The 14,154-nt window shown below is 49.6% G+C and overlaps 1 protein-coding gene and 1 long non-coding RNA gene across 3 annotated transcripts in view; one reads left to right on the forward strand and one right to left on the reverse strand.

Annotated features, from left to right (window-relative positions):
- The window catches only part of LOC309659233, a 44,230-nt gene that overhangs the window by 28,095 nt on the left and 1,981 nt on the right, over positions 1–14,154 (forward strand). For both annotated transcript variants that reach the window (XR_014262685.1, XR_014262686.1), the window contains one exon: positions 10,279–10,606. This is a non-coding gene — a long non-coding RNA (uncharacterized lncRNA). The remainder of the gene's footprint in view (positions 1–10,278; positions 10,607–14,154) is intronic.
- XXYLT1 (xyloside xylosyltransferase 1) overlaps positions 8,575–14,154 on the reverse strand; it is a 186,323-nt gene continuing 180,743 nt past the window's right edge. The window contains exon 4 of the mRNA XM_082458675.1: positions 8,575–10,153. Within this exon, the coding sequence (XP_082314801.1) occupies positions 9,757–10,153 (397 nt within the window). The 3' untranslated portion in view covers positions 8,575–9,756. The remainder of the gene's footprint in view (positions 10,154–14,154) is intronic.

A 14,154-nucleotide genomic window follows, 5' to 3' on the forward strand; every position in this document is an offset into this window, starting at 1 on the left:
TTGTTTTTCTGTCTGCTCTTCTGATTGGGTGATTTCCAATATTCTATCTTCCAGATCACTTATTTGTTTTCTGCATTATTTAGTCTTCTATTCATTGCTTCTAGATTGGTTTTTATCTTGGCAATTGAGTTAACTAATTTTGATTGGTTCTTCTTTATAGTTTCTAGTTCCTTGTTGCAGTGATCTACATTTGTATCAGTAATCTTTCTTAATTCTGTCGGATTTTTACTGCCTCCTTTTTGAACTTGGGGTCTAGTAGACTGGTGAGGTCTGTTTCATTGTTCTTTCAAAGGATTTCTCTTGCTTTTTTTTTTTTAATTTTACTTATTTATTTATTTTTGGCTGTGTTGGGTCTTCGTTTCTGTGTGAGGGCTTTCTCTAGTTGCGGCGAGCGGGGGCCACTCTTCATTGCGGTGCGTGGGCCTCTCACTGTCGCGGCCTCTCTTGCTGCGGAGCACAGGCTCCAGACGCGCAGGCTCAGTAGTTGTGGCTCACGGGCCCAGTTGCTCTGCGGCATGTGGAATCTTCCCGGACCAGGGCTCGAACCCGTGTCCCCTGCATTGGCAGGCAGATTCTCAACCACTGCGCCACCAGGGAAGCCCTCTCTTGCTCTTTTAATTGGGAGTAGTTCCTGTACTTTTTCATTTTACTTAGCTTTCTCTATCTCTATGAATTTAGGAGAAACTGTTATCTACTGTGGTCTTGAAGGGCTCTTTTTATGTGGGAGCATCCCTGTGTAGATGGTGTGAGTCCAATATTTTTGGTGCAAGGGCAGTTTTCAGTATGGATGCCAGCTAGGTCTTTCCTCAGAGTGTGTTGGCTATTATCCCCTTAATAGGGGGTGTGATTAGTGTTGTGGTGACCAGAGCCTGTACTGGATGTTGGGCAGGGCCTCCTCTGTGCTTTGTGGCTGTCATAGCGCTGTCAGGAGTGGGGTCTGCTCCCCAGTTGTTGGAGTAGAAGCCTTGAGGGTCAGGTTTCATAAGGCTCCATTGCCCTTGAGTGCATGCTCTGTCCCAAAGGAGGTGATCACTGAAGCAAGTGAGGCTTGTGTGGTCACAGAGAACCTAGATGCTTGCACAGGTGGCGCATGTGGTTCTGCCCAGAGGCAGCCCAAGGTCATGTCTGTTTCTCTGTTGTGTTTGTCCCAAACCTAGTGCTAGGCTGTGGTGTGCGTGGGTCAGCGCTGGGGGCCAGGGCACTGTGGCTACAGGAATTGAAGTCATTGTGCTACTGCCTGGGACCTGGGTTGCCTCTTTGGCAGGCTTCTCCCAGGACTTGTGAGCCCCAGATCTGGCTCCAAGCTGAGGTGTGGGGTGGGCAGAGCTGGAGCGCTCTGAACCACTGTGTACTCCTCCCCAAGGGCTGTCCACCTGAGACGTGAGTTTCTGTGGCACCACCTGGTGTTCGCTCTCACAAAGTCAGATGTGGCCTGACCCGCCTCCACTGTGTGCACGCCAACAAAGTCTGCCCAGAGGACCTGCCCTGCCGTGCACATGCTGACAGTGGGCTCTGAGGTTCAGACTGGACCACACTCCTCGAGGGCAGAGTCCAGGCCCCTCCAGCCCCTTGATCTGTCCCAGTGGACCTCCCAGCAGATGAAGGGGCTCCCCAGGGCAAGGGACTGCCCTTCTGGACCTTCTATCTTTTATAGATCCCTCCCAGGGGCGCTGGCTCCGCCCTGTCTTTTTTTCTTTTTTTTTGGTCCTACCTGGTTATGTGGAGATCTTTCTTGCAGCTTTGTTTGTGTAAGAGTTCTTCTGCCAGTTTCCAGTTTGTTTTCTCTGAGAATTGTTCCACAGGTACATTTTTTTGGATGTGTTTGTGGGGGGAAATGAGCTCCACTTCATCCTACTCTACCATCTTGATCCCTCCTCCCAACATGGATTTTAAATGTTTATTTCCAGCTAGGCCTTGAAGTACAGACTCTGGTCCAACTCCTTTGTTACAAAGGATGCAAGTAAGGTTAGAGATGGGATGTAAGGTGCTCAGGGTCACACGGCAAGTCGGTGGCTGTAGCAGGGCAAGACTGAGAACCCTAGCAGCCCAAGGCCCACCCAGACCCTGGATAGAAAAAAGTCCTTAGCTCACACTTATCCACAGAGCTCAGGGAATTACCTCATTCCCAGAAAATGGTAGCTCCCTGTATCTATCATAGTAATAGCCACCATGTGTTGGAACTCTGGTCCATGAGTTGGGACCAGAGACTATGATACTTATGTTATTTCACTTAGTCCTCACAATGGCCAGCAGGTGGGTATAACTGGGAGACTCAGAGAGGTCAAGTATGTTCCTCAAGGCCACACAGCCATGCTGTCTCTCACCAGGGGTTGGGGTTCTTGTCGCATACTCCAGGACGCATCCCTCACCCCTAGTCCAGGTCCTAGGGTACCCCTCTATATGCACCCATAGCCCCCTCTCAGATCACCCATGGTAGTGAGTTCTCACTCTGTGAGAACTTCTGCTGGAGTAGGGATTGGCTCACACTCTTCACCACTGTGACCCCAGAATCTAACCCACAGCGGGGGCTTGGTAAATATCTATGACACACACAGATGAACAGTGTCACAGCTGGTTTATCAGCTTGGGTCCCCCTCCTCCAAAGCCCGTGCTCTCTGCACAGAATTATTCCTCTGTCCTTTTCCCTACAGTACGCAGGAGGTAACCCCAGTAGAGGCTCACAACTTTAACATCAGCCCTGGCAACAGCAGATGCTCCCTTGTGTTTGGTGGGGTTCCTGACCTTTGGAGAGCACCCCACCTGTCAAGTTGGCCAAGGTCTTGCTCTTCCTGCCAAGTGGAATCCCTACAGCCTGTCTGTGTGCCCTGGGCCACACACAGATCTTGGAAAGTGCAGAGGCAGGTAGGATCCAAGTCTGGAGGGAAGGGACAGCAGATAAGGCCTTGCTCCCTACAAACATCAAATGACCTTCCCTTGTATTGCCAATTGGACTGGCCTGGCACCTTGGAGTATGCTGGCTGTTAAGAGCAGGACAGTGTCACCAGGGAGGCTGGGCCTGAACTCCTGCTCAAAGAAGGGGGCCAGGAAACCCGGAAGAGGGTACAGCTGAAGCAGGAAATGCCCACAGCTGAAGGACTTTGAGAGAAAGAGCAAAGAGTAGTTCAGAGGAAAGCTGAGGAGGAAGATGCAGAAGGAGGGCTGTGGGCAGCTGGGCTGCAGGGCCAGGGCTCCCAGAGTGGACACTGGTGTGCTACCCGGACTCCCCCTGGAGAGCCTGTGTCATGACTGGACAGGAGAGGGTTGATGGCCCTGCTGCCAGACTCCATCCAGGGCTCCTCTGCAAGGCTGCCCCAGCTCCGGAGTTCTGTATGAGACTGGTTGAGGCCTTCGTCATGACTGCCTCACAGCTCAGCTTCTCCCTGCCCAGTCCTGCTCCCCTCCCCTCCCACAGAACCCTCCCCAGGAAGCCTCCTGCACATAAGTCACCTCAGAGCCTGCTTCCTGGGGGGGCAGCATAAGCCCTGTAAGGAGAGGTGGGGAGTGGTGTGAGATCATAGCACACAGTGGTTTGGACACAGGGTGAGATGGTGGGAGCCCCAGCTGGGAAGTTTCAAAGCATGTGGGGTGGTGGTAGGGGATCCTGGGGACCCCTGGGGAAGGAGGCTGGGCCAGGGAAGGCAGGCGGGAGAGGAGAGGCCACAGGGCTCCCAGGGAGATGCTGCAGGGGAGGAGGGTTGTCATGGCTTCCTGGATTAGAGATAAGGTTAGTTTCCCTGAAAGGTGGGACAGGATGAGATGGACCCAAGTTTACACTGAAGCTGCCTGTGACTGTGAACAAGGACTTACATTTTTCAAAGCATGTGTTCACTTAGCCTTGGAAGATTATCGACATCCCTGCCACTTTATGGCTCAGATTGTTGCTAACAAAAGAGGATTACTTACATCTCTGACAGCGCGCCTTCAAGCACAGAAACTCTACACACATCTAGCAGGAGCTCTTAGCCCAGCTTCGTGCTTCGGGTAAAAGCATTCTGTGCTTTGGAAAGTGCCAGGCCCAGGTTGGATGAGGGTTAGAGCGTTACAGCTTCCTGGCTGCCTGGGATGTGACAGAGGAGGCCTTCCTGAGAGAGGGCAGGATGACATAATGGGGAAACACTGGGTTCTACCTGGGGCAGCTTGGATGTGGTTCTTTCCTTTTGTTGATGTGGTCTATCATATTGATTGCTTTGAACATATTGAACCATCCTTGCAACCCTGGAATGGATCCAACTAGATCATGGTGTATGATCCTTTCTGTGTATTGTTGGCTTCAGTTTGCTTATATTTTGTTGAGGATTTGTGCATCTATATTCATCAAAGATATTGGCCTATAATTTTGTTTTTTTGTAGTGTCTCGGTCTGGTTTTGTATCAGGGTGATAGTATCTTCATAGAATAACTTTGGGAATGTTCCCTCTTCCTCAGTCTTTTGGAAGAGTTTGAGAAGGATCAGTATAAGTTCTTTGTATGTTTGGTAGAATTCCCCAGTGAAGCCATCTGGTCCTGGACTTCTGTTTGCAGGGAGCTCGGTTTTTTGTTTTTTTTTTTTGAATTACAGATTCGATTTCACTTCTAGTGATCAGTCTGTTCACGTTATCTTTCTTCTTGACTCAGTTTTGGCACCCAGAGGGACTCCACACCAGGGCCAGAAACACCCCAGGCTCTGCCCGTGTTGCATGGTCCTGCTCAGGCCTCTGTACAGGGAGCGGGGCTCAGAGGATTTGCCCCAGTCCTCCCATCAGGGGAGGGGGGCTGGAGATAGCAGCTGGCCTCTAAGGCTCTGAGAATGTGGGGTGCTCGTGAGGCTGCAGGGTCTGCATGGAGCAGACAGGTCTCCCTCAGAATGCGGGTACACCTGGAGACACCCAGGGAGCTGAGCCAGCCCCAGTTAAAGAAGCCTTCACGCCGGAAGCGTTTTTGATCTTTACAAGCACCTTAGGGAGTGACTGGCCAGTCCGCTCATTGTGTCCTGCAGGGCATCTCTACTGGCTGGGGGACTCAAGGCTCCCCAGGGTGAGACCCATGGTGGTGTGGGTCCATCTGTCGAGCAGCTGTGCCTGGGAGGCACTCGGGCTGGTCACATAAGCTGAAAGCTCAGACAAGATTTTTGGTTCTCTCTCGATTTTAAATACCGCTCCCAGCCCCGCAGTTTGTCTGTGTTCCTCACTTTGCCTATCCTGTTTGAGGGGAAGGGAGTGTGCTAACAGTACATTTTGAGTGAGTTTCCATTTGAATGGGCATAAATTCCAAGTTGGTGACTGGTGAGTGAAGGTCTGAAGGTTCTGCATTTGATTTCAGCTCCCTGCCATGTGCACCCCAATGGATGCAGAAAATCATGTTACTTCCAACAGAGCCAGGGCGGGGGGCTGCTTGGAGATCTAGGCCAGTCCACTTATCCCCTGGTTTTCACAGATGAAGAAACTGATCCCAGAGAAGGGAGAGGGTTTACCCAAGGACCCCCAACCTCCTGGGCACACCCAGGCCTCTGCAGAGTGGCGTGGCTAACAAAAAATCAGACGGCCTACAGGCGAGTGTCTGGCCATCCAGTGAGTTTAGGGATGACATTTAATGTGCCCCAAATGGCTCATTTATTATTTTAAAACAGTGTTTTCAGTAGTAACTCTAAGAATTCCCTTGCATCTGTGTATTATTTCTCAGCCTACCAAGCCCTTACGCAACTCTTTGCTTCCAGCAACACTGCTTTGAAGGAGTTCTCATTACTTGTGTCTAGAAATGAGGAAAGAGGTGATCTTGCTTGTCCAAGATTGCCCAGGTAGTGAAGGCAGAAGGTGGACTCAAAGCCAGGCCTGTCTCAGGTGAGAGTTTCTCTCTGTGGTACCACCTTGCTTGCTCAGAAATCTCTGCTCGCCCTGCCAAACTCCATGTTCAGCCCAACCTCGGGGCTCCACGCTGAGATCAGGTCTTAGGATAGGTAGAGGTTTGGCCTTTGGTTAAAACATGTGCCAAGTCACGGCTGCACTTGCCCCCTTAGCCCATGAGCCCCCGGGGTATCCTAAGTTGGGCCCACTGAACCAGCACGTCACTCCTTAGCTTGATGAGCTGTTGTGGAAAGGGGGATGCTGTAGTTTGGTTTTGACACATATACAAGAATAAATCTCTTCAACGAGGCCGCAAGCCTTCCAAAGGCCATTGTCATTTGTGTACACACAAAAGATGACGGTATCAGATATGAAAGCAGTCTAGAGATGCTATTATTAGGTCCTTTTTATTTGGAGAACAAGGGTATCCATAGGGAAAGTTGAAAACCCAGAGCCTATTTAACCAAGATTGTTTTCTTATGGATGACGGTAACCATGGCCAACTGTGAGCTGTAAAGTGGCTAGGATGATGCTTACCTGTAATCGGAGGGAAAGCGGGTGGCTAGAATTTTATAGCCTTTATTGTTTATCTTTTTTTTTTTAATAAATTTATTTATTTATTTTTGGCTGCGTTGGGTCTTCGTTGCTGTGTGCGGGCTTTCTCTAGTTGTGAGTGGGGGCTACTCTTCGTTGCAGTGCACGGGCTTCTCATTGCAGCGGCTTCTCTTGTTGCGGAGCACGGGCTCTAGGCGCGCGGGCTTCGGTAGTTGTGGCACGTGGGCTCAGTAGTTGTGGCTCGCAGGCTCTAGAGCGCAGGCTCAGTAGTTGTGGTGCATGGGCTTAGTTGCTCCACGGCATGTGGGATCTTCCCGGACCAGGGCTCGAACCTGTGTCCCCTGCATTGGCAAGCAGATTCTCAACCACTGCGCCACCAGGGAAGTCCCTATTGTTTATCTTTAAAAGCAGTTTTCACTATGGAAAATATAGAAGTAAATACAGATGAAAATTAAAAAGCACTTAATCCTACTACCCAGAAAGGTTCTCTTTTTGGACTTCTGTTCAATTCATACTACAGGCGTATGTTCCAGTCACACAGCACAATTAATTATGTTTGCATTTCATTGATTATAACAGGATCCCAATCAGGAACCAGCCTTCCAGGATTTGTCAAAAAGTTGCTTGTGGAAAAGCACAGGAGCACATGATGGCTTTGTTAGTCTGGCTGGGTTTCCTGTTGAGTTATTTTGCTGTTCACCATGGAGTTGTAAGGTCAAGGTTACTTGTGACAGAGAAGGGGGAAACTCCTGAGTGTAGGTGATCTCAAAGGTAAACAAGATTCTGTTTGGCTTTTGCCCATTTTGATCAATCAGTTTATTGCTTTTTCCTTGTAATGACAAAATACATTCATAGCTATAGAAACACTGTACCTATTGAAATTATTGCAGGAAAAATACCTTTGCTATTGTGAGTCTAAAATGCTCCAGTGTTTCACTTACTTTTTTCCCCATTAAAATCATTGGTTTTTTTAATGTGGTGTTTGAAACACATGATTTTTTTTAGGAGTTGAACTAATGAAATACAGCAGAACAGGCAGGCTCTCTGTCTCTTTATATATTTACATACACATATACGTAATTTAAAAAATAAAATTAGGATCATACTATGCATATAATTTTGTATTTTGCATTCGTTACTTAATAGCATATTATAAGCATTTTCCAAGGCGTTTTTCAAAAATATGATTTTTAATGCCTAAAGTATTCCATTATATGTCTGTAACACACATTATTTATCCACTCCCCTATTCAGCATTTTCAGTTGCTCCCAATTTTTTTCTATTATAAAAAAGGCTGTGATAAACAGTGACTCTCTGTCCACATCTCTTATTACAATAAATTTTAGAATCTGAATTACCTTAATGAGGTTTTCACAAGTATCAGTGATAGTGTGTCACTATCACACATAATACAATGCTTGGCACACAGCAGACATTCAATAATTGGTAGCAATTGGACTTCCCTGGTGGCACAGTGGTTAAGAATCCGCCTGCCAGTGCAGGGGACACGGGTTCAATCCCTGGTCCGGGAAGATCCCACATGCCACAGAGCAACTAAGCCCGTGCGCCACAACTACTGAGCCTGTGCTCTAGAGCCCATGAGCCACAACTACTGAAGCCCGTGCACCCAGAGCCCATGCTCCGCAACAAGAGAAGCCACCACAATGAGAAGCCCGCATATGGCAACGAACAGTAGCCCCTCACTCACTGCAACTAGAGAAAGCCTGCACGCAGCAACAAAGACCCAACACAGCCAATAAATAAATAAATAAAATTGCTGTCTCTCAAAAACCACTAAAAAATAATAATAATAATTGGTAGCAACAAATAGGAAATCAAGTCCCTAAGAGGACAGACCCGTTCTGTCAGAGCTGAGAGTTAGGAGAGACATGTGCTCCGTTTCATCAGGGGATGATGTAGGCGGACAGTTAGGGGTAAGCAGATGAGAAGGGATGGGGTGGTGGGTTTTGCTCCCAGAATTAGACCGGCCTGTCAGTACCTGAAATGAAATGATTCTCCATTTTGAGCCCAATATAACCTTCTCAGACGTGGTCCCCATTAGGCCCCAGAGACCCACTGTGAGCACACTTATTAGCTTAATCACGTGGGGAGGGAGACTCTGAATGACTTCGATCACACTCTTGATTCAGATCCTTCAGGTAGCGGGAAACTGTGATCAGAGAGCAAACAGCATAAATCATTGTGTTCTCAAAGATTATTTATTAGCTATTCTCACTCATGGTGGAAAAAATAAAATAAATGAAATTGAAATAAAATAAGATGAAAATCCAACAACACTTCTTCCCCAAGGACCTCAGGTGGATTATACAAAATGGACCAATAGAGGCTTCGTGTTTGTAGCTCACTTACAGGAGAACTCATTAAAGCAGAAATCAAGTAATGACAGCCTAATTTCTTGTAAGGTATAGGGTCTGACCTGGTGCAATAAAGTCACAAGGATGAGTCTTCCAAATAAAGAGACTAGAATGCTTGTAAGTCTAAGAGCAACAGCCCTTCCAAGCTACACGGTTACACTCGGGCACTGCTGGGCTCCTCTTTGGAATGAGTCTTCCCAATCCAGACAATTCCATCACCTGTCCTTGCGGGTGGCCAATCTCTTCTTTGATGGCAGATTTGATTTCAGAGCAGAGTCTGGTCACCTGGAGCTGGATCAGATGAATAAGGGATAATGAGGTTCTGTGATGCAGTTGGGAGGTAAATGCTGTGAAGGTTAAAATAATGAGACCAGTTTTCTTATGTGGGCCACAGGTGCTGCTGAAGGCCCTCCCCAAAGAGATGGGATCTTTACATCTCCACCAGGCGCCACGAGCATCGTGAGACTAACCACACAGCCTCCTAGGACGCGCGTGTGGAAGGCTAGCATTCCTTTGGATGCTTAAACTCTGGGCTGGTTGTTAAAACCCTGGCTCACGCATTTAGAGCTCACTGGGAGCTACAGCAGTACTGTTTGTTCTGTCTCGCCTATCGATTTAAAATAAGTTTATATTTGGTCTAAGAAAGCCCAGTTCTTAAAAGGATTTCCATTCTTTGGGGGCTGAAGGCAAGGGGCACCGTTTTGTTTTTCTTCCTTCTTTTCAAATGCTCGCTTCCTAGCCCACCGGAAGAGGTCTATGTGTTTGTCCTTCATGACGCCTGGCCCCTGGAGGCAAAGGGTCCAGAGCACCAGTCGGGGCAAAGGGTCCAGTCATCATTGGAATGGCTTCAGGACAGCAACGCGTGCTGGGAGAGCTGCAGCACCTGATCACAAGGACGTCCCTGCAGTGTCTCTCTAGGAGTTCAGACACTGCCCCGGGCCTGTCCGAGAGGCGCCCCTCTCCTTCCCCAGATCCCGAGCCCGAGGGCATGGTGGGCGAGGAGGCGCCTAGGCCTCTGGGATAGGGGTGTTGCAGTTCCCGTGGTAGATCTTGACGTGGCCCTCACACCGGAAGTAGGCATCAAAGACGTCGCTGTAGCCGTGGTCCCTCCACCAGGTGCAAAGCTGCCGGTTCCAGGTACAGTCCAGCACGTGGAAGAGCTCGGGGTGCTCCATGCCGATCATGGTGAAGAAGTCCTGGTCCCCGAGGTGACCCCGGAAGTGGTACTTGTCGGCCAGCTGCTGCACCTGTGCCGGCTCCAGCAGGCGGCCGTACAGTGGGGACTGGCGCATGGCCTCCAGGTTGAGCAGCACCACCCCGCTGTTGAAGCCGGGGAGCCCCTCAGGGGGAGGGCCCCCGACCCGGGTCTTGGGGTTCTCATGACGGAACTGCCAGAATGTGTGCCTGGGAAGGGGAAAGAGAACAAATTTAGCCTGATGTGTGTGGTGGGGGGAACAGTCTGTCAGTCCTGTTCCCCCGGGTCCTCACAACCACCCAGGAGGGAGGTTCCATTTTCACTCGTTTTACAGCTACGAGAACTGAGACATTCTGAGGTTCAGAATCTGTGTCACACCGCCAGCAAGAGGCAGAGCCGGTCTGAGTCTCCCAAGTCCAAGCCTCACGTGCTTCCCACCACCCTCAGGATGACATCATCATCTCCATCAATCACATCTGTACAGACTTCGTGAGCACCAGGCACTGCATCCTACGAGACGGGTGTTCTCAGAGGCAACACGTCACCTCACGCCTGAGGACACTGCACAGAGAGGTTCAGAGACTTCCCCAAAGTCACACAATCAGCAAAGAGCACAAGCGGGGACTCAACCCAGGCATCCGGCTCCAGCGTCCGTTTCTGAGGTTAGTAACAATCTAGGTGGAACTTTCCACCCCCTTGTCTTTGTCTGTGATCTTGAAAAGGAGAGGAGAGAGAAAAGTTGGGAAACAATTCTGAATGGTGATCAGGTAAAGACATAGGGAGCTAAACACAGGCTGAATCAAAATCATTTTTTGCTTCAGAACAAGTCTCATTCATTAAAACCCCATGCCTAGCATTTCTGAAACAGCTCAGGTCTACCCATGGGTCAAGTGAAAGTGGCTATGGGACAGCCAAGTAGAATTATAGCAATTTTAGAGAGCAGGTCCGCTCAATTTCAATTTCTCTCTCTCTAGGCAGATTTAGAAATCTGCTCTAAGTCCACTGGATGTTAGAGCCAAGGGCCCCCTCCTAGGTCCTTTATCCACATGTTTCCATCTGGAGACAGGAAGTCAGATCCAGAAACCTCCCCGTGGGTGACAAGGTTAGAGCATGAGCCACTCTGTTCTGTAGCCTCTGTAACAGCAAGTTCCTGCACAGAATGGGCACAGGAAGGGGCAGAGAGAGACCCAGCCTCCATACCTGCAGAGATGCCGTCACAGCAGAGGGGCCTGCGACTTGGAGGAAGGAGGAAAGACGGAGGGCCCTTTGTCGTGGGCAAGGGCAGGAGTGGGCTGGGGCGTGTCCTGCATCAGGCTCCATCCCACCTGTTATACCAGCTTCGCCTCTTCCCTAGAGTCTATAGGATGGGGGATGCAGCATAGCAAAACCAGCTCTGCCCCCGGCCTGGAAATGCCACCCTCTGGCCTCCCACAGAGCAGCTTCCTGACCAACGACAGGGAGGAGCTGTGCAGTGGATGGCGCACGGGAAAGAAAACCAGAGGCCTGACCCGGGGTGGGCCACCCCGGTGCATTTTCCAGTTCAACACATTTCTCCGGGTCTGGGAACAGAGAAAGCTTCCTTGAGGTCTCGCATATCACAAGGGGGCCGAGAGTTTGCTCCTGGCCAGGGTAAAGCATTCCATTTGGACATTCTCACAAGTGGAATACACAGGTTCATTGTCTGAATTTCACCATAATTGGACTGTGAGTGGAACAGAGCTCTGGTGCCTACTTGGTGATAACAACCTTGGCAAAAATAAGCTTCCAAAGCAAACAGAGATGCTAGATCTTTCTAGCCACTAAAGCCTGCAGTGATGGGATCATAGCGGGGTTAGAATGCAGTTTGACAACTGTTAGTTCATTTTACCATATTTCTTCCAAATGGTTAATTTCAGGAACAGGTTGCAAACCAGCTAAAATTCTACCAAATAGACCCTGGGCTACCACGGCATGGTAGAGGAGGGACCCTCAGACCAGGCAAGGTTTTTTTTTTTTTTTTTTAACTATTCTAGTTGGAAATTTTATTACCCCGCTCTCAGTAACTGATAGAGCAACTAGACAAAGGATGTGGAAGATCTGAACAAAGCTATCAACCAACTTGACCTAGTCGACATCTGTGGAACTCTCTACTCAACAACAGCAGAACACACATTCTTTTCTCCTGAAAATGGAACATTCACCAAGATAGACCATACGCTGGATGACAAAACAAGTCTCAGTACATTGAAAAAAGTTAAAAATATAAAGAATGCTCCCTAACCAAAATGGAATTGCACTTGACATAAACTAGATAGATAGAGAAAATTTCTAAATATTTGGAAATTAAGCAACACACCTTTAAAACAATCCACTGGCCAAAGAAGAAATCATAAGGAAAATCAAAGTATTGCAAATTGAATGAATAGTCATGTACCCTTTCATTCTCAAAAGCAGGTGACCAGCTGTCCCATGTCCTGAGAAACTGTCCTAGTCTCAGGCAAACCAGGACGGTTGGTCATCCATTGAAATGTTTGGGTTCAGACTACAAGTTATGTGTCACCTTAGGTACAGGGCTTTTCTCTCCCGCTATCTTTTTTAAGGGGAGGGTTGTGCTATTGCCAAGGCACTGGATTCATTCTCCAGAGAGGAGAGACCCGGGGGAAAGGAGAAGATGGCAGTGGAGAGGCAGAGCCGGTGCTCGTGGAGCCCCTGGACACCTCATGCTCTATCAAGCCCACCGGTCCTTCTGTACTTCCCCCACGGTTCTGTCCTCCCCTCCCAGAGGACGGGCGGGGGAACGTGGCACGGGCTGGTGGTGTGGGCGTGGCGGTCACGTCTGTGAGGTCTCCCAGCACCGCCATCGCCTCTGCCTCCTCAGCACCTGGCACAGCAGTGCCTCAGGAACTATGAAGTGACGATAAGGACTGAGGAAAAGGTCAGTGCAGCTCAGGCTACATGGCCTTCGATGTCATCTGGCACCAGGGGCAGGAAGAGGTCAGGACAGTTGCTGCTGCCGAGAAAAAACCTGCTGCGTCTCTGAGCCCTGGATCCACCGCTGCCCTGCTGCCAGGTCTATTGTGGGGGAGAGTGAGGAGCAGGGACCCACGAGAGGGTGCTCAGATGTTTGAGAAAGGTTCAGAAGGGTTTCGACTCTTGAGCAAGCTGGGGAGCAGAGGGCCATCGGCAGCCCCGGGACACCCTTACCAACCTCAGCAGGGAAGCTCCCCCAAATCTTCTTGTCTACACAAGAGTGACCTGGCACTGAACTTGCTGGGCTCCGGAGGGCAGGGCCAGAGGCAGAGAGGTAGATGGAACATCCTTCCAGGCAGAGACCATAACCTAGGTGGCTCTTTGGGAACATGCTGCCTAGGACCACTGCTTAATCAAGACATAAGAGGCATTTGATAACAAACAGCCAGAAAGAACCAGGTCTGGGACATCAGCACATTATGATTTGTGAGGAGAAGCAAGGGAGGGAAAGGAAATTGGAAATGCAAGCTGCCTGGGGTGTCTGAAGCAGAAACACAGCCTGAAAATGAACCAATGATTCTCTAAGTACAAAATTACTGCTGTTATTTAAAGTGTTCCTACTACCCCAAGATGCACCCAGAAAAACAGAACGGCCGCTTAGGGGAATGGTGGGTTTCTCTGGCTTCCACGGCAGCTGGTTCTTGTGGAGGAACAGTGCTAGCCTTGGGGTAGAGAGCGATAGAGGGACGTGGAAGGGATGAGAACTCACGTAAGGGGCTCTGATCCTACATGGAGCAGCCTAACGGGGTGGGGTCCCCAATTCCACACCCGCGGCAGCACGTGCGGGCTGCAAAGCCCTCTTACAATTCTCTACCTCACTCCTCTCCCAGCAGTGCAGGGACATTGTTGCCTGCATTTTAACAGAGGGAACAGAGGCCCTCAGTTGTCAGGGACAGGGCCCCCACTCAGATCCAGGGCCTCTGATCTCCAAGGTCCCTTTAATCTTTGACTACTTCAGATTCCACCACAGGTTAACGTTCCAAGGAGCAGCACTTGGATTTCAATATTATTTCTGACTTTGGTTGGCAGACCCCAAGGCCACGGGTGCTGGGGACCAGGCCATTAGGTGATGCAGCCACTGCTGGCTTGGAGGGTGGTGGTCACAAAGCACCCCAGACCCTTGCTTGCCTTCCTCACAGGGCCTGGGCTGACCATATATATTCACAGGGTACTTACTGCCAGTAGCACGTGCTGAGGCTGC

This window comes from Balaenoptera physalus (genome assembly GCF_965194825.1).
Source record: "Balaenoptera physalus genome assembly, chromosome: 4".
Taxonomy (NCBI): Eukaryota; Metazoa; Chordata; class Mammalia; order Artiodactyla; family Balaenopteridae; genus Balaenoptera; species Balaenoptera physalus.